General features: G+C 41.8%; 1 protein-coding gene across 2 annotated transcripts in view; it reads left to right on the top strand.

Annotated features, from left to right (window-relative positions):
- The window catches only part of EDNRA (endothelin receptor type A), a 42,999-nt gene that overhangs the window by 14,307 nt on the left and 7,871 nt on the right, over positions 1-20,821 (top strand). Inside the window, exons 3-6 of one of the 2 annotated variants that reach the window (XM_081332341.1) lie at positions 2,224-2,348; positions 4,330-4,528; positions 13,781-13,933; positions 20,648-20,781. In XM_081332341.1, the coding sequence (XP_081188467.1) occupies positions 2,224-2,348; positions 4,330-4,528; positions 13,781-13,933; positions 20,648-20,781 (611 nt within the window). The remainder of the gene's footprint in view (positions 1-2,223; positions 2,349-4,329; positions 4,529-13,780; positions 13,934-20,647; positions 20,782-20,821) is intronic. The other variant, XM_081332342.1, reaches the window with a different exon arrangement.

The raw sequence follows: 20,821 nt of genomic DNA, 5'->3' as shown, positions 1-20,821 counted from the left end.
ACTCACTTTTAGAGAATTTATCCAAGTGAAATTTATCAGCATTTGTGTCTTGTTGGATAGAAAGAAAAAGCCAAGGTTAGAGGGAGGGAAGGCTTAATAAGTTACAATTGTCTGGTCAGTTTTCTTGAATTCCAGAAGCAAAGCCTTAAAATATTTGAAAGCTTCTAGTTTCCGTTTATAAATTTGGGTCACAATTGTACTATACAAGACATTATTCAGCAAATTTATTTAGAGAAACATAGTTTCAACTTTAATAAAGATATATAGTATTTAATGGTACATCTGTTAAAGTAGATTGGATTAAACGTTGTTAAATTTCATCAACAAAATATAAGAAGAAAAAAAAGAAGGATTTACGTTAGGTTGCTACCCTGCCCTGAAAACTTGTTCCACAGTCTCCCCAGTGAATATATTATACACATGGAATTCCTGACATCGACCCACTGAATAAAAAATTGGGAAGAAAAAGCAATATATATGGGAATTCAAGTATAATTGGGAAATTATATGTACTTGTTCTGGACTTTATTTTCTTCAAAGTTATTGATCTGATTGTTGCCACATTACAGTCCATTTAAAGTGGAAGACATTCTGAATGTACCGTGTGCTGCTTCTGTCACATTGTTTTCACCAGGTGTGGATTAAGTGGCTACACACTGGTGTTATCTGTGGGAGCAGCTGCCAGCAAGCCTCTAAATTAAAACTTCATTATTGTCCCTTAGGTTATCAAACTCTGAAGAGCTTGTAACCCCAAATCCTGTTGCAATAGTGCTTGTCTATTGTCTGATTCTGCCACTTGGGCTGGGCTGAGAAATATCAGCTGGAAAGCTGGGGTGGGGGAATGTGCAATTAAATCACATTCCACCTGTTTTCCCAAGATTTTTTTTCCCGCAATTAGGCTTTCCTGGGGTTTCTGATGTGCCACACAATTTGCTATGGAGTCTTACAGTGGATGAGGATACTTCAATAGAGTCATTTGATTTACCACATTTGTGCCAAAGTCAACAACATCACAGTCATTTCTCTATATGGTACATCTCAGTGACTAGAATGCCACTCTTTGATACAAGGGATACAATTTAGTAAATAGAATTTAGAATATAATCATTAGGAAATTGAATAGAGTAAAAGGTCTGGAAGAGTCATATCAGAGAACCAGAAAGGCCTGGTTTCACTTTAGTTTTCCGCGAGTGCTTTATATTGGTGGAAGTGATAGTAATCTACTGCTGTTGTCCTTTGGTTGGACAAAATGTATTAGCTGCTCCAGAAGAGCAGTATTACACCTTTCCTTCCCAGTAGGCATTTTAATGCCTATTTATGCTGACATCATGATTTATGGAAGGGCTTGCCTGCCTTACCCAAGACCAGGGGTAGCATGGCTGGCTCAGGAATTCTGGGAGTTGAAGTCCACAAGTCATAAAAGAGCCAAGGTTGCCTACCCCTGCCCAAGACCATGTGCTGAATTTTTGGGTGACACTTTTCAGCTGACTTAACAGTTTTAGAAAGGAATCAGGCCTTCCTTCCTTCCTTCCTTCCTTCCTTCCTTCCTTCCTTCCTTCCTTCCTTCCTTCCTTTCTCTTTTGCTTGCCTGCCTGCCTGCCGTTTTTCTGGCTTTCTGGCTTCCACTACAGTTTAAGTGTATTTTCTGCTCAATATCACAAGCTATTTAAATTGGTGAATACAGAGGAAGGAGACTTCAGGGACCAGAAAAAATGAAACATAGGGGACCTATTTGCTCCTCAGAATGGATGTATGAAATCTTGGATTAGAGTTGACAGATAATGCTTTGAGCACAATTGTTATCTAAGCCTTGTCGATAAATAAATAAAGCCTTATTGATAAATAATGTTACATTGCTTAAAATTCATTACATATTACTTTTGTATTTCTAGAAAATAAACTTCCCTTCCTAAAATATTTAAAAATATTTTATTCAGGCAATCACCAGAATCACACTGGTCATACTTCATTTTCTAGGATGTAATATTCTGGATTGTGGCTTAGGATAGCTATAAATGCCTGAATCTATTGAAATCAGCAGGTTGAAGTACATTGCAATTCATGCTAAAATGTGGGACTTCAGGCTTAGTTTTACAATATCGTAATAGTAATATACAAATAATACTGTGTATACCATAGCTTAAGCCTTCCTTGGTTCCATTGTGTGCTCATGTTTTCTATATGTACATTTTAACTGTTTCTTTTCTTTTTTCTGTCTATTAGCTTCATTTTCCAAGGGCCTTTGGGATGATACATTTTGAACAATTTCTTTGCCGTTTTTTTCCTTTTATTCAGAAGGCATCTGTTGGGGTCACTGTTCTTAATCTCTGTGCTCTAAGTGTGGACAGGTAAGAAATACATTATTCCCTTTTGTGAACATTTTCATATATGAAAAATTATCAAGATAGTCCATAACTGAATATTATATGATGACCTGGAGTTTTAAATTTTTATTTAGATAAATAGCTTCTTGCTTAATTTTCAAATTCGGCTCCTCATGCTGTGTTGTATTTCATTATATTATTTTTCTCAGAATGACAGTACTTCATTGATTAGTTGTAAGACACCAAAATAGTTTTTAATAAAGTGAACCAAAGGAATGGCCATTAAATTATCTGACACAATTTTGATCATATCATATCTAAGGCATCCCAAAACCCCCCAGGGCCCCAAATAAGCGTGTTTTAGAGAAAACTGAAGGTCCACCTTACTTTAAATGCTTTTCACCTCCCTGATTCTTCAACTGGCTCATTTTTTCCATTGGAGGAATTAATGGTTTGAGTGGATACACTAGACTTTGTATGACTAAAGCAACCATTTTGTCCATTAATACACTTCAAGAATGTCTACTGTTTTAGCTGTAGCCATATCAGTGATATCATTGATATCACCAGTCAAATCCTTTATAGCCAAAAGCCAAGGAAGTGAGAAGTGTGGCCCTGACTACAAGAGAATTGCCCTCTCTTCTTATACTTTCAGGGGCAAGGCAGAGAAAGAATAGCTATCATTGGAATGTCTCTCTTTGAGATGGTGTGCATATTTTGAAAGGATCTTGTGGTGATAAATGGTTACAAGAAACTAGGGATCTATTTTCTGTGGGTAATCTACAGTTAGATTCACAGTCTAAGACAGGTGGAAATGTAATAATTCAAGTATGAACCAAGGGCCTAAGAAGTGTCCAGGTAGTGTATATAACAATATTATGGTTCGTTGCACAGTCAGCCATACAGTATGTTTAGATTAGATTTGGCATTTTTATTAAGCTATCGAGTCCTTCCCAAGGACCTGGGATAGGCAGATGTGGATGTTTCATGGTGTTAAAGGTATCATTGCAGGATATAAGGTATTCTGAGTAAAGCTGCCTTATGCAACTGGGTGATTTTGTCAATGGTGATGGAGTTCAAGTGGTGCTCCAGTTGTTTGGGTTTGGACCCAAGGCACCCATTACTATTGCTACCAGTTTTGCTTTCTTTTGCCACAGTCGTTCTACTTCTATTTGCAGGTCTTTCTATTTTGTAATTTTTCTCCAGTTTTTTCTCTTCTCTTCTGCTCCCTCCAGGTATTACAATGTCCAGTATTCTAGACTTTTTTGTCTTTCTTTTCAACTTATCAAGGCATTTATTATTATTGGTACCACCTTTGCTTTCTTTTGTCATAGCCATTCTATCTCAAGTTACAAGTTTTTGTGTTTCATTTTCTCTAATTCTTTCTCTTCTCTTCTGCTGTCTCCAGGTTTTTATTATTATGTATACCTGACAATGTAAAATCATAGCTGCCAGTTCTTCACTGGTGTTGGCTTTTATGCGCATCAGGTTCTTTCCAGGAACCTAGGATATCATAATATATCAACATAGTATATATGAGGAGTCAATCAGGGTGGTCTTTTGCAATTTACAGATGGACATTTCATCAATGCTGTCAATGTTTTTTTTTTGTATGGCACCCAGAATGCCAGGAACCACTGGGACCACCATGGCTGGTTTACGCCAACTTTGATTTTCAGATTTGATACTGTCTAATCTTGTCCAATTTTTATCTTCTATGATCCCCTAGTATTCCCATATCAATTATCTACATTTTCTTCTTTTCAACCAACCTTAAATCTGGTCTATTATGAGCCAAGACTTTATCAGTTTGTATTCAGAAACCCCACCATATTTTTAACCTGCTCATTCTTGACTACTTTGTCAACTATGTATTTTCACCAATTTTTTGTTACTAGCACATATCTGAAGAATCTTAAAATGTGCCTGTTAATGTATTATGCCTGTCTTGAAAACTTTTATAAAGAGCTGAAGCTGATAATATTAATTTCTCTGTTTATTTTAGATACCGAGCAGTTGCTTCCTGGAGTCGTGTTCAGGGTATTGGTGTCCCTTTGACTACCTCTATTGAAATTTTTTGCATTTGGATTTTTTCCTTCATCCTGGCTATTCCAGAAGCAATGGGTTTCACCAGTGTTGATTTTGTTTATAATGAAAAACGGCTTAAAACCTGTTTGCTGATAGCAAGCAACAAGTTCTTGGAAGTACGTTACTATATCAGCTATGCAAAACAATTTTGTTGTGATTATTGTTTGTCTTTTAATCAGTAACAATCCTAATTTAAAGAATTAGAATTAAGAAAAAGTGTAAGGGCAAGGTGGGAGATGATAAAAAACAAATTTATCTAAGACTATTAGTCTTGAAAGTTCAGTATTACTTATGGATTGGTAGGTGGTGTGCCCCAAATATCAGTTTCAGATAGGTGTGTGTGCATGTGTGTGCCTTTGACTCAATAGTGACTCCAGACAATTGTGTGGAGTAGTCTGCATTTTGTGGACTAAGATTTTGAGGGGTCATTTGCCCTTGCCTTATTTCTAGGGCTAAAACAGAATGATTGGCCCAAACCTACCAGATAGCTATGCCTCCAAATACTACTTGCAGAAGAAGAACCATATAAGAAGGAATGTTTCCTTTATCTTCTGCTTGTGAGTATTCCAAAGGCATTTGGTTGATCAATGTGGATAACAATTCTCTTGAATAGAGTTTCAAAAAGTGTTAAGTCATTCATAGCTGTACCAGCATTAAAGTTTTTCTCCTTGAGCTGACAACATACAAGCGCAATTGCAGATTAGATAAGATCAAGTGTCTATAAATGTGTGAGGTTGTTGTAGTGTTTATGGCCTGTGTCAGGCTGATGTGGACTCATAGTCTCCATACATTGATTTCTGGTTTGTCATAATTTCACTGGTGACTCTCTCAAGTTAGATATAATGGTCCAATAATCTATTAGATTTATGTAATAAGTGTAGATTCCTGAGTTTGCAACCTTTGACTTGATCCTTAACTTTGGGGCCCTTATTATTTGTATCACAGGGCTGGAACTGGAACTCTGAAACAATGGAATCAAATTGTAGAACAGGCTGAAATAGCAGAACACTAAAATGGTAGAAGTAACTCTCCCCCCACCCCTTTGCTTTCTGAAAATAATATGTAGGAATTTGAAATGAAGCATTTGTGGCCTATGTATTGAAAATATGCTGTTGGTGACTCATGTATCTTTGTCTGTCTGTCCGTCCATCCATCCATCCATCCAACCAACCAACTATCTTTATTCAGCTCAGGTTATGATAGAATGAAGTATAGTAGAGATAGAAGGAGGCAGAGTTCTACAATTGGACCTGCCCAGCTCCTGTTATAGTGTCATAGTTGTAAGTAGTTTTTTTCTGCAAGCTAGGATGTGCTAAAAAGAAAGGGAGTCAAATTGGAAGGCTTAAACATTATCTTTGCTGTGCATATACAGGTAGTCCTCAAGTTATGAGCATAGTCAAGTCCAAAAATTGTTTTTAAGTGAGTTTTGCCCTATTTTACCACCTTTGTTAAGTGAATCATGTCGTCTGGCTTCCCTCTTGGCTATGCTTGTCAGAGGCCGACTGGGAAGGTTTCAAATGATGATTGCATGATCCCTGGGCAATGCAACTGTCATAAATAATGCCAGTTGCAAACCACCACCACCCCCATTTTGATCATGTGACCATGACGATGCTGCAGTGGTCGTAAGTGTGAAAATGGTCATAAGTCACTTTTTTCAGTGCTGTTGTAACTTTGAACAGTCACTAAATGAATGGTTTTAAGTCAAGGACTACCTGTATATGTATAATTGATTTAGCACCTTAACACAGATTCTGTAAAGGCAGGGCAGCATCTGGCAAGGACAATAACATCAGTTTGCCAACTTAAAGATGGATAGATTAATTCAACAAAGGACAAGGTTTTCATCTCTTCAGTTGTCAAGCTACATTTCAGTAACTCCTTATGAAAACATACTTGTTGCTTTAGATACTTTTTCTATTTGTTGCCTGAATCCCTGCTAGCTTACATAAAGGGATATGTTTCAGTGGGAGCTTTAGTTTTCTGACTATTTCCTCACCCCCATTTCTGAATGGACCATAATCTCATCTCTTCCATAGAAAAAAGAAGCAGTAAGAGGGAGTAAATGGAAGAACCAGCTAGAAATAGTTAAATAGTTTCTTCCTCTGGCATTCCTCTTACAGCTGTTGGAAGTTTAACAAAACAAAGCATTACAGAAAAGATAACTATGACTGCTTATGATTTTTTAAATCCTTCCCATTTCAACTTAGGAAAAATAGCTAGTTCTCTTACCTTTCCAAACTCATTCAAAGTTGTATTAAGAGGTACCCTAGATTGCAAAGAATTTTCTTTTCTTGTGGATTTTGGAGACAATCAAATACACAGAGAGAGATGTGTCTAAAAAAAACAAAAGCTGAAGCAAGTCAAAGAGATTTTTCAATACATGAATTTAGGTTAAAAGGATGATGCCTGACTTAAATTTGACATATTTTACAGCACATTTTTTAATAAATTGTGCAGGTTAATATCAATAAAACTTAATAGTTTTTCATGGTTTTTTTTGTGTTTTCTTAGAAAACACTTCATTATTTTTAAGTCCACTTTTCCAGTGTTTGTCCTAGAATCTAAATCCCAAAAGGCCAACTGCCTTAGGCTTAGGGAACATGGGAAAAGGCACATTTCCTGGAGAAAAGTATTTCCATGTGGACTTACGTACCGTAGACAAAAGGACACCTGTGCCACTTATATCAAAGTACAACACTGGTTTGTTGCAAAATCTGTATAAGCTTTAAAAGCTTTAATTTATCATTTGAAGACAGCTTGGTTTAGTTCTTAAGTTCAAAAGTTCACATTTTAAATGCTAGATAAGATGGAATTTTCATATTTTTAGCATTAATTTTCCTCTAGCGTAGTGACTTAATGCTGGTAGAAGGAAAAGAGTTTAGTCCAAACAAGATGTAACTTTCTGGGGGAAAAACTATTTATCCTTTTGTTTGTAAACATCTTCAGATTTTTCATCCTGGGAGTCTTCAGATTGAGTCATTTAATTATCTAAAAGCCTTGGGTTCTATCCTCCTGGAATTTATATTATAAAGAGCATCATAAATTTATGGCTGTAAATGACTAAATTTTGAATTGCTGCCTTTCAAATAATAGTAGAGAAGAGCCATTGTAAAAACTTGTTTATATTTTGTGCAAGTGCTTTGCATGGCTGCAGTCAGCTGATGGTTGTGTTCTTTTAAGATAGGGGCATAGTGCTATTCCAGAATAGTACTAACTTTGTATTTAAAAACAATTTGAATAGCAGCGGACAGGCATAGAAACAGTTGTGCAGTTTAGCTGCAGAAAAAGACCCAGCAGCCATTTCAACCATTAACACTGGTCACTTGCTGTACACGTTAATCTGCAGATCAAGTCAACAACCTGACAGGTACAGGGAGAGAGAACAGATTAAAAGAATCTGTGTGATGAATAAGTTTAATACAATTTTGGATTGCATAACTTGCCATTTCCAGTTATGAAGACATATTCAATGTGTGCTTGTATAAGAGCAGGGCTTTTTTTCTCATAGAACGCTCAGAACGGTGTTGTGGCACCTTTTTTGCACAAAAAAAAACTTTTGCACAAGCTGTGCTACTTCCTCTATTGGCTTTTGAAAGCCTATTGGCTTTCGAAAGCCAATAGGAATTGCTGCTGAGTGCACAAAAAGACAAAGGCAAGTTGTTTGCAGCGAAGGCGAGTTGGCAGGAACTTTGCACCCCTCCCTGTTCCCCAACTTTCACCATCTTAACTAGGTGAGGACCAGGAGGCAGGGGTGGTGGCACTGCTGTGGGCAGGGGCGCGGAGGGTGTCGGTGGTGGGCTGCCCCCTGGGGTTGGAGCGGCTGGTGCCATGGGAGCTGCGGGGCCCGCTCTACATGGGGCTGTGCGGGGCGGGCGGCGTTGTTGGCGGGGCAGCTGAGGGTGGGGGGTGCGGGATGGCGGCGGTGGGCTGCCTCCCAAGGCCAGAGTCAGTGCCGGAACAGATAGTGTGGCAGCTGTGGGGCCTACTCTACATGGCAGGGCAGGTGGTGCTGCCGGGGTGGCTGTGGGCACTGGGCACAGAGGTGATGCACGTGGGCCGCGGCAGGTGGCTGACCTTCCATGGGCCAGGCCAGATGGTCGCCTATCCAGTGCTGGACACCTGCCGCCACGTCTGCTGCCTGCCCCATGCAGCTGCTCCAATGCTGATTCTGGCCTTGGGTGGCAGCCCACCACCGCCACCCCCCCGTGCCCCCGCCCGCAGCTTTCCTGGCAGCGCTGCCCACCCCGCCGTGTAGAGTGGGCCTCGTGGCTGCCACAACACTAGCTGCTCCGATGCTGACTCTGGCCTCTGGGGGCAGCCCCCCACCCCCAGCCCCCCACCCCCAGCCACCCCACCAGCAACGCCACCTGCCACGCGTAGCCCCATGTAGAGCAGGCCCCACAGCTCCCACAGCACCAGCCGGTCTGGCCCCGGGGGACTCCACCAGCAATGCCTGGCCCAGCCGCATCAGCAGGTTCGTCAGACATCAGAATGCAAGACAAAAAAAGGTTTCCTTGCAAGCAGAAGGGGAGGATATTCTAAAAAAGTCCACACATCATATTATTAGGCCATAGTTTCCTGAGTATGCCCCAAACTGACTTATTTAGGACATACACTGTGTCATAAATGTTGCTTTTCAATGACTGGATTGAAACATCAGTTTAAGCAGCAAATGATTGATCCACTTTAGCATATTTGCCGAATCCAAATTAGATGCATAATTTATGGTGTATATATAAAATATGAATAAATATAGTATACCTAGACTGTGGGTCCATATGTATGAATCCTGCCAATGGTGATTTATTACAGCTAAACAGTATGTGTGAATCCATAAAAAACCAGTATTATTTTAGACAAGGATTTGCCTGTTTTCAAAAATAATCTATAGTACTCAGTTCCAGAATACAGTAATAATACAATAAAACTACCACAATACAAGCTTTCCCCTTTTGTACTGGTGTTGTGATGTAAGGGGTGGAATTTGTGTCATATTTTAACACATCCCGCTTCCCAGTGATTGTGCAGCTAAGGCTGAGTGACAAAAATCCAGATAATCAGTAAATATATAATTTTTTAATTATATAAATAAATATATAAATAAAATTATATAAATAAAAGATTAACAAGATGAGAGTTCTGGCACCTTTTTTTTTTTTTGAAAAAAAGCACTGCATAAGAGCATCCAAAATTCCAGAACAAGTGTTAATTTCTTGCTGTCCACTGCCTTGAAGATGTTCTGTTATCATCTGTTATAAGGGCATTTCCTCTACATATGTACAGGATACAGTGCTCAGTTGAAAGAACTTCAGGAGCAGCCCACTGCTAGAGTTACACTGGTACAACTTATGTAGATGTTGTATCAATTGGTGAAATCTAGATCAGAGAGCCTTGTTAGGAGAATCCATTTGGATCACATTTATGCTAACTTTGCCTACTTTTAATAAGAAGCATTAAAAATTGCCTTTAGTTCTATCGTTGCTACATTTAACTAACTAAAACTGTCTCACAGAAATTCTTAATCGCATTCTCAATAGCATCACTTGTGAGAAAGACTATGTTGGTTGGGAACTTTATAACTGTAGCCTTAATACATACAGCAGGATCTGGTAAGGAAAGAAAGGGGAGAAATCCTATTTTTGTGTGCTTACTTCACAAGTAAACAATGCCTATAACTGAGAAAAAGTAAAAACACCATTTACTAAGATTATATTAATTACAGTAAAGGTTTAATCTAATTCCAAAGTTAGCTTTTCTGGTTAGTTATGCATAAACAAAATAGCAGAATTCTGACTACAAAGAGCCAAACATAGTCCTCAGTTATTTGCGTAATGATATTCTCGTATGGAAAATAGCCTCAGAATAAACAACTAAATGAAAAGGGGATGAGAACAAAGAATCCCCTAGATACCAATCCAACTCATAACAAATAACTAGGAATAGGAGCTGTTTCACTTGACATATAAGTGTATGTTTTTGTATGTGTTCCTGCTACTTAATATATAGAAATGAACAGAAAATGCATATAGCCAAGACTGACATTGACTCAGACCACCGATTCTTTCTTCCTGCACATGATCAGCATGCCATGCAAAGGGTTACATTCCAGGCAGGGGGTTAAAACAACTAGAGAATCAGAGTAACTGGAAAAAGCAGGCTGTACTCCACATTTTCCAGACTAAGACATGTTAAGTGGCCTCTTTTTGCTGGACACATAAGCAAGACAGTTAATCTTTCAACTGATAGCAGGGCCCAATTACACATAGAAGACATTCTTAACCTGGACCTTTTGGAATCAAAGCCATTCTTAAAAGCCTTAAAAGGTAACAGACCAGACTTTCTGTTAGACAGGCAATTCACATGACTCCTGGTGCTCTTTGATTTTAATACACAGATAGGAGGTTTTTAATCACTGGGATTTAAATCAGTTTTGATAATACAATGATATCCACCAATAAGCACAACACATACAGAAAGACGGAAGACAGATCAGAATCTAAGTGCTCTTATTCTCTGTAAGAGAATTCTCTTATTTCTTCCTACCTTTCTCAAGAGACTCAGTAGGCTGGTTAAACACCTTCCTTATTCCTCTCTTGCCAATTCAATCTGGTCCATACTCTGTCTTGGTTTTAGTTTATTTCTTCTTTTGTTTATATGAGAAGATACTTAAGGTGAGATAAGGGTATGTTGTATTGCACCCAATTCTCTGCTCTGCTGTGTAGAAACAGTATACTGAGTGTTTTAATTCAACAACATCTGGAGGATTATAGGTTCCCTGGGTTAAGAAATAGCGCAAATCACAGTTGTTTGCATATAAATCCAAATTATATAATAGTTCAGAGACTAGGATAACTGCAGGAAAGGCACTTAATGTTATTTTTCACAGGTTGCCTCCACATAAAACACAGAGTGAGATTGTATAAGCATTGTCCAGCCTAGTGTATACATGATAAATAATGCGTGAGTACATGATAAGCCAAAAGCAACCAGGTTAGGACTTAGCACATTATATGAATCCAGCCACTCAGTTCAGCTAAAGAAATTACAGTTATAAGACTATTTATGCATGTCTGTACAGTGTGTTCATTTGTCTGGAGAAGGAATGTCCTAGTGAGGGGAGCCAAGAAGGTGACCTTGGAGGAGTCCAGAGACCATTAGGCAAGTAGGTGAAGAAAAAAATATGTGTTATGTCCAGATAGGCAAAATACGAAGAGAGTTAGGCTAGACCAGGGGTAGGCAACCTCGGCTCTTTTATGACTCATGGACTTCAACTCCCAGAATTCCTGGGCTAGACCGTCTGACTCTCTGGAGTTCAAGAGGCAGGGAATTGAAGCAGACCTGCAAGACTTTGTTACTAAAGACTCTCTCAATAAAGTATATAGCAGTCTTCCTGACAGTTTTCTGATGAAATCATAATTGTAGGCAATGAGCTCGGAGTTGTTGGTCTTATCATCTTTAAGAATAATTGTGGTTAAAAATAGAGAAAAAAATTTTTAGTGGAGTTCTTGAGCAGTAGCATATCAAAAGCATATCACTGTATCTTTTTAAATTTTAATAATAAAGTTGGAAGGGACCTTGGAGGTCTTCTAGTACAACCCCCTGCTCAGGCAAGAAACCCTATACCATTTCAGACAAATGGCTGTCCAGTCTCTTCTTAAAAATTTCCAGTTTTGGAGCATTCACAACTTCTGGAGGCAGGTTGTTCCAGTGATTAATTGTTCTAACTGTCAGGAAATTTCTCCTTAGTTCTAGGTTGCGTCTCTCTTTGGTTAGTTTCCATCCGTTGCTTCTTGTCCTACCTACAGATGCTTTGGAGAATAGTCATGAAATAGAAAAGTTATCTAAGTTAACATTGCTTACAATTACCCATTAAAGCCTTAATAGCCATCATTTGACTTTAATGTAGAAATGGAAATTTTATTCTAGCTGAACTTTCTTTAGTTAATAATTTAATAATTATATTTGCAGCCCAGTTTTTTTTCCCTCTGGGAGTTCAAGATGTCAGATCTGGAGAATTTCCATTAATTTTGTTCTCACAAAACCCCTGTAGGTAGGCTGAACTGAGAAAATGGTTAATTAGTTAATTAATTGTTAATTAATGGTTAATTAGGACCTAAATTTAGAACTTTCTGGTCCACATCTAACACCCTTAATCAATAGATTGCACTGGATTTTTCATGCAAATCAACAAAACAGTATGTTACTGCAAAGCAGGGACTAAAATGTAGTTGGACTAAAAATATAGTTCAATATTATGTATTATGCTGATGCAGTGATCTGGTTGCCTATGTCAGTATGTATGGACAGAATGTGTATGTGTGTATTATGTCTGAGAGGGTGGGTATTAAAGATTATGCAATTACCAAAAAGGAATAGTGGGAGAAAGATTTGCTTTCACCCTTATTTATAGCTATTTTGGAGCAAATATTTTCTGAATATAGTGAGACTTTTAAAAAAGATATTCAAATCTTTGGATTGTAAGATTCTACCACAACAAAAAGTAATCTACCAGTAGAGGTAGCTTTGATGCATTCAATAGCTTCAGTAGCTTTAATTCTGAATAGACATTTTTTTGTGTTGAGCTGCTTTTTTATGCAAAAATGCCATTAGCCTTTCTTTTCTGAATATGTTCTGAAAATGTGTTAGGGAGGTGTATTATGAACCAGTAAATAATGCAATTTAATTCCATTATTATCAAATTAAATCACATTCTCATTATTCCATTTTGTTTATGACAAATATATTAGAAAAAATTCAAACATATGCAAAAATATATGTTTAGTGCATGTGCATTCTGCCTATCACCCAGGTGCTAAATGTTCAACAACTCTTGTGAGATAATTCTGCTGATATGACTGGCCAAAGCTCATTTATTTAGGAACAGAAGAAACATGATGTAGTATTTCAGGCTACAGAATGTCTTAAATCAATCCTGATTGTCATGCGATGGTCTTTTCAAATCAACGGCAAAAATAGAAATATTTTGCTAACTGTTTCTAATTGGTCATATTTATGCCAGTTACTCTTCTGCGTAGAACGCAGGTGGGGAAACGATGGCCTTTTTATGACTTGTGGACTTCATTTCCCATAATTCTGGGATTTGAAGGCCACAAGTCATAAAAGAGCTATGGTTCCACCTCTGGGGTAGAACAATTTCTCAACTTAGCACTCTCCAGAAGTGAGAATCAGCTAAATATATTCAAACAGGATAGCCATTGGTCTAAATCTTGAGGCTTGAAATCCACTGTTTTGGAAGCTTCTAGTTGAGAAAGCTGGTAAAGAATGTAGCTGCATATTCTATGGAAATTATAGAATGGTACTGGAAGTTACTTAGCCACAACCTGTCACGTTTCATGTCTTTGCAGTTTTACATTAAAATAAAAGAATGGTGGCTTTTTGTTTTCTATTTCTGCATGCCACTTGCTTGCACGGCATTCTTTTATACCCTGATGACCTGTGAAATGTTAAACAGGAGGAAGAGTAATTTGAGAATTGCTCTCAGTGAACATCTTAAGCAGGTAAGAAGAAAACGGTTTTGACATGCGTTTCCAGTCGCTGTCACAAAAGCTTTATCCTGTAAACTTGTGATATCATCAATATTCATTCTGAGAACAGAAAGATGTGTTTTGACTTAGTATAGTTGGGCAGTCAGAACATTAGGGCAATTAAGAGTGCGAGCAATTAATGCAGATAACCTGTTATAGAGTTCAAATTATTTCCTATATGGAATTTTTGTTCACTAAAAACCTTTTTGATCTGAGTGTTGGGTCTCAGCTGCTATAATTGCCAACCATTTATTTATTCATTTATTTGATAACGATGATCAATTTCAAATGACTTTGGGCAGTTCACAATACACCAAAACAGTATAAAATTAGTATACCACACAATAACAAAACAAGATGACTGAGAAAAATAAAAGAGCAAAATGGTGAAAATGGCAAGCTCTCCCCCCTTCCCCCTGCAATGTCACGTGGTCGCACAGAGAGACGGACACTTGAGCTGGGTAGTACTTTATTGGATCAGGAATGAAGCTGAAGCAAAAGGGGTTACCTGGCGTCTCTTTATACCTGCCCAGGTGAATCGCAACCAATAGATTCAAACCTGGGCTTCCCGCCGGTGCAGGTGGCCAATGGATTTAAACCCTGGCTTCCCGCCAGAGCTGACCATGCCCTGTGGCTGTCAACGACTAGCTCTATTCAGGCTTTCCTGCCAAAAGCGGTTATAGCCTGGAGCTGTCCAGCCCCCTGCTGTGCTGACATTCCATGTATGCTTTAAGAGCATACACTACACCCCTTCCCCCATAGTGAGGAATTACCCTCTGTCATTCCGTCTCCCATAACTATATACACTTATTTACACTATACACAAAATTTACAATTGTTATCCCTTGGTTGCTTCTCCCCCCCCTTAAGAGCGCACATAGTCCGTGAGGTAGCTTGGAGCCTTGTGCGGCCTGCTTGATCTTCTTGGGACTGGTTTTCCTGGTGGTGTGGTGCTGTGTCTAGACTCTCTTCCTTGTTGTGATTGTTGTGGTGGATTGTGGTGTGTGTGTGTGTGTGTTGTGGTGCCCGGGTTTTGTGTTCTGCTGGGTTCTGGTGCCTGCCTGGTTTCTCTGTCAGTCTCCTGCCTGGGGTGGGGTTGCCACTGTGCCCCTCTGGTAGCCCTCCTGGGTGTTTGTGTTTGTGTTGGCTCTTCCTCCTCAGCCCCCAGTGTGTCCTCAACAACCCTTTCAGGAGCCCTTTTCCTCAGCTGGTCCAGGTGCCTCTTCCAAAGGAGTCCCCCCTACACCCTTACTTTGTAGGAAAGGGGTCCTGTTTGCTCTAGTATCTCCCCTGGCACCCATGGGTGACCTGTGCTATAGTTCCTGGCCCAGACGGGGTCCCCCGTGTGGAAACTTGTTTTGATGTTGGGGGTCCCGGCGTCTGCTGCTACCCTGTCTGGGTGAAGCCTGTCTAGTGTTGTTATGAGGCGTCTGCCCCATCTGAGTTCTGCTGGGCTTTTGCCTGTGGCAGTGCAGGGTGTTGCATGTTGGTGTAGGAGGAAGGTGGCCAGTGTTTGCTTCCAATTTCCCTGTACTATGCGCTTGAGGGCATCCTTTGTTGTCCGCACGAATCGTTCTGCCAACCCATTACTGGCCGGGTGGAAAGGAGCCAAGGTGGCGTGCCTAATCCCCAAGGTCCTCAGGAACACCTGGAAATCCAAGGAGGTAAATTGTGTTTCATTATCTGACACGATCACATCAGGCAGACCATGTGTAGCAAACATCCCCCTCAGTGCTTGAATGGTTCCTGCTGAGGTCATGTTGCCCACAGGCACCACCTCCAGCCATTTAGAATGGCTGTCTACTGCAACCAGAAATGTGTGTCCTTGGAATGGCCCCGCATAGTCTATGTGTACCCTGGACCATGGGGTGTGTGTTTCCTCCCACTTGTGAACTGGTGCATGTGGCTGTTCTGGCCGTGACCTCTGGCATGTGTAACACCCTGCTACTAATTCTTCTATCTCCTTGTCCAACCCTGGCCACCACAGGTAGCTCCTTGCCAGGGCCTTCATTCTTACTATCCCTGGGTGGCCCTCGTGTAATGACTGGAGAACTCTTTCTCTAAGCCTTGTGGGGATGATGACTAAAAAAAAGAGAGAGACATCCCTTGTGTGTGGATAGTTCATGCCTTCTGGAGACGTATGCAATGAACTCTTGCCCTGGTGATTTGTCCTGCCACCCACTGCTCACCCATGATTGTACCCTGCTCAGAACCTTGTCCTTGGGGGTCTCTGTGGCTATGTCCCTTGCGTTGAGGGGGCATTCTGGCAGTTCCTGTATTGCCAGTATTTGGGCAGCCGGTGCTGGGTCCGGCTCCGTATCCCTTAGTGGGAGTCTGCTGAGGCCATCTGCGTGCCCCATCTCTTTGCCCGGCCTGTGTACCAGCCTGCATGAATATGCAGACAGGAATATGGACCAGGGTAACATCCGGGGTGACAGGATCTGTGGTGTCTGCTTCTCTGTTGTAAATAACCCTAACAATGGCTTATGGTCAGTATATATTAGAAATTCCCTACCATAAAGGTAGTCATGAAATTTCTTTACTCCTGCAACCACTGCCAGTGCCTCCTTGTCTATCTGCGCATAATTTCTCTCTGCAGCTGACAGGGTCCGGGAGTAGTATGCGATGGGGGCCTGGGTTCTATCCTCCTCTAGATGGCTGAGGACTGCCCCAATCCCATAAGGGGATGCATCGCACGCAATGCAGATTGGCTTGTCCTCTCTGAACTGTGTGACTGTAGCATTGCCTGCTAACAAGTCCTTCAGTGAGTTGAACGCGTTTGTGTGTGTGTGCGACCAGTCCCAGTGTGCCTGCTTGTCCAGCAGCCTGTGTAACAGTTCTGCAATCGTTGCCTTGTGTGGCAGGAATGCATGATAAAAGTTGAGGAGGTCCAGGAATGCCTGCAACTCAGACTTGTTTTTGGGAATTGGGGCTTCCTTGATTGCCCTGACTTTGGATGCAGCTGGGTGGATGCCCCGAGCATCGATTCTGAACCCCAGGAACTCTGTCTCCTTCACCCCAATATTGCATTTTTCCCTTTTTAGTTTCAGACCTGTAGCCCTAAACCTCTGTAGCACAGCTTTCAATCAGTCTGCCAAGACGTCCTCCGAGCTACCTGCAATTAGGACGTCGTCAAAATAGGGGCAAACCCCAGGTATTCCCTTGAGGGTTCTTTCCATCACCTCCTGAAAAATTCCAGGAGCTACGCTAACCCCGAACTGCAGCCGGTCTACCTAGAACGCCCCCTTGTGTGTTACGATCGTTTGCGCTTCTGCCGCCTCCGGGTCAACCGGTAGCTGCTGGTAAGCTTGGGCCAGATCCAGTTTAGCAAACACCGACCCGCCTTGCAGGGACGCAAGAATGCTGCTTACCGCAGGAACTGGGTATGAATGAGCGCTCAAAGCCCGGTTGATTGTCCCCTTATAGTTGGCGCAAATTCTAATTTCGCCATTTGCCTTGAGCGGTGTTACGATGGGGGTTTCCCCTTCCGCTCCGACTGGCGTTACCACCCCCTGGTCTACCAGCTTATCCAATTCCCGCTCTATCTTATGTTTTAGCGCAAACGGAACTCTCCTGGCCTTCATCCTTATGGGTTGCACCTGGGGGTTTAATTTAAATGAGATTGGGGGACCTGTGTACCTTCCCAGCTGCCTGTCGAACACGTCCGCAAAATCCTTGCAGACAGCTTCAAGGGAAAGGCAGCTCCGCGTCTGGTGAATCCCCGTGATTCCGATGCCCAGCGCGTTGAACCACCCTAACCCCACGAGGCTGGTCTGCTGCCCTTCAACAACCAGTACACTTAATTTGCCCTCGAACCCTTTGTACTGAACCCTCACCAACGCCTCCCCCCGGACGTTAATGGGTGAATTTTGAAAGTCAGAGAGGGTCAGTCTGGATGGCCTCAAGGAAACCCATTGGCCACTCCGCTTGCAAATCTCCTTAAACGTTCTGGCGGAGATGATGGACACGGCTGACCCTGAGTCCAGCTCCATCGTGCAGGGGACCCCTTGCAGCTTCACCCTCAATTTTATTTTCAGGGTTAGTGCCGCAGGGGCCCCCGTTAGACAAACGTCCGGCCGTCCCGCCGTGTGGCTGACCGTCAGTCCCGGCAACCGCTCCCCGGTACCTGTAGCGAACTGGAACTCCGCCTCCACTTCGTGCAGGCTATCCCGCTGCTTGCTCCTGCAGATCGCCGCGATGTGCCCGGTTTTCCGCATGCCCGACACTTGGCCGACTTGAAACGGCAGGTAGACCGGGGATGCTGTCCTCCGCAGCCGGAGCACTGGGTAGACCGGGGTTGTCCGCAGCCGCTGTGCTGGGTAGACCGGGGGCCGCAACCGCAATGCTGGGTAGACCGGGGCTGATTCGCGCTGTAGCCGTGGAGTTGGGTAGACCGGGGACCGTTCGCTCCGCACCTGCACTCCTGGCACCTTGGGTCCGCCGCGGCTGGTCTTGGCTCCCTCACGTTGTCTCGGTTGGAGGTGACGGGTCGCTGTTTTTGGTGGATGACGTCCACTTCTGACTCTGCCCCGTCCACATCGCTGCAACCACTCAACTGGTGGATGGATCTGCCCTCTCTCGCGTCGGACTCCTCGGCCGCGTCCCAGGCTAGGAATTCCTCTTGGACATCCCTCAGGGTCAACTTCTGCTTTGCGAAGATTTTCTGGCGCAGCTTCCTGTCCCTCAACCCACAGACAATCCGATCCCGCAGCCTGATCTCTAAATTTTCAAAGTTACAGAGGCGAGCTGCCTGCCTCAGGGCGGCCATGTATTGCTTGGCAGACTCACCCGGCCGCTGGTCCCGTTTCTCGAAGCGATACCACCAGGCGATCTTGGACATCTCGGGCTTGAAGTGCTCAGTCAGTTTCGCCAGCAACTCGTAGTACCCGATGGTGTGGATGTCGTTGGGTGCGCAGAGACCGACCGCCAGCTGGTACGTTTCTGTGCAGCAGCTGCAGAGTAGCGCCGCCACTCTCTGCTGGTCATCTTTCACCCCGTTTGCCCTTATATAGCACTCGAGCTGCCCCACGAAGGCTTCCCACTCCTCTGGGCGGTTGCTATTGAAAAGGGGATACTGACCCAGTTGTGCCATTCCGCCATCTCGGTCGACCTGCGTCTTGGTCCGGGGCTGCCGATTGGATTCCGTCCATGGCTAGCGTTGTCCGGTGCAGAATCCCACCTTCGTCTCCAGTGCAATGTCACGTGGTCGCACAGAGAGATGGACACTTGAGCTGGGTAGTACTTCTTTATTGGATCAGGAATGAAGCTGAAGCAAAAGGGGTTACCTGGCGTCTCTTTATACCTGCCCAGGTGAATCGCAACCAATAGATTCAAACCTGGGCTTCCTGCCGGTGCAGGTGGCCAATGGATTTAAACCCTGGCTTCCCGCCAGAGCTGACCAAGCCCTGGGGCTGTCAACGACTAGCTCTATTCAGGCTTTCCCGCCAAAAGCAGTTATAGCCTGGAGCTGTCCAGCCCCCTGCTGTGCTGACATTCCGTGTATGCTTTAAGAGCATACACTACACCCCCCAAAATATACTGCCCACAACTGACATCCAACAAAGCAGGCGCCAACTACCAAAACAAATAAATGAATAGTCTAAGGCCTGGAAGAAAAGCCAGGTCTTTATAGCTCTTCAAAATGCCAATTGAATGGGAGCTGTCAGGGACCAAATTTTCTAATATTTTATTAGCAAGAAATGTCATCTTTCTCTAAGAGAATTCTTTATTTTGATTTTTCTCTTCATTATTCTATCAATATAAAAGCACTGCATTTGTCAAGGGTTTCAATTTAACTTTAGTTGAATTGTATTATTTAAACTACGTAAATTCCTGAATATCAAGTTGATGAAAAAGATTAATTCTGTTTTAAATGCTAGGGGATTACAGTACCAGAAAGTTTTGATAACTTACAACTTTTGGTACTGTTGTATCTTGCCATATTTTTTAAGTTTTGATGAAATAATACAGCTTTTTAAAAGCATGTGGATACAATCTGATTACTAACCACTTTGATATTTCTTATTTTGAAATGTTGGTATGTTGGTATGCATTATGTTGAAACTCGTCTAAATACTATCTCTGCTGTGTTGCCACTGCCAACTCGCTATGGGACAACTTGCCACAGTCAACTTGCCACGGGACAAAGAATTACACTAATATCAAAGAAATGATGGAATGGAATAATTAAAGAAAGGAAGGAAAAGGAGGAATAAAATGAATGACAAAAATTAAAACATTTTTAAAATTATTTTAAATACTTAAATTGAACTGTTATTGGCCATGGTGAGTTGGCTGTGCCAAAGGGCCCCATTCCGTCCCCTGCTTGCACATGACCCTGGAAAAAGATGATGTCACCACTTTAAGGGTGATAGTCACTTTAATAAATAGAATGCAGCAACATTTCTTTCTCAAGTGAATTCCATGAATACCAGAGATCCTATGCTTGCGTGAGGTCCAAAACTTTCTTCATATTTTTTGAACTATAAGCACTTTCTCTGATACTTTTTTAGTTGTAATTTTTTTGTTCTACAAGTAAATATATAATTTTGACAAGTTGTTAGAAATAAACGAACCTTTTTTTCTTGACTATTGCTAATTTGAGCAATTTCCATATTTTCCTCTTCAGCTGCTTCACATTTGCCTTGGCTTATGTTTTCAGATCATTGTCTTTTTTTCCCCCCGTAGCGCCGAGAAGTTGCTAAAACAGTTTTCTGTTTAGTTGTGATTTTTGCTCTCTGCTGGTTTCCTCTGCATCTAAGCCAGATACTGAGATCAATGCTGTATAACGAAAAGGACCCCAATAGATGTGAATTCCTCAGGTACTGTTTTAATGTATGATATTAAATAATTTGATCCATA

This window comes from Vipera berus (genome assembly GCF_964194415.1).
Source record: "Vipera berus genome assembly, chromosome: 7".
Lineage (NCBI taxonomy): Eukaryota > Metazoa > Chordata > Lepidosauria > Squamata > Viperidae > Vipera > Vipera berus.
This window is presented reverse-complemented; position numbering and strand designations above follow the sequence as displayed.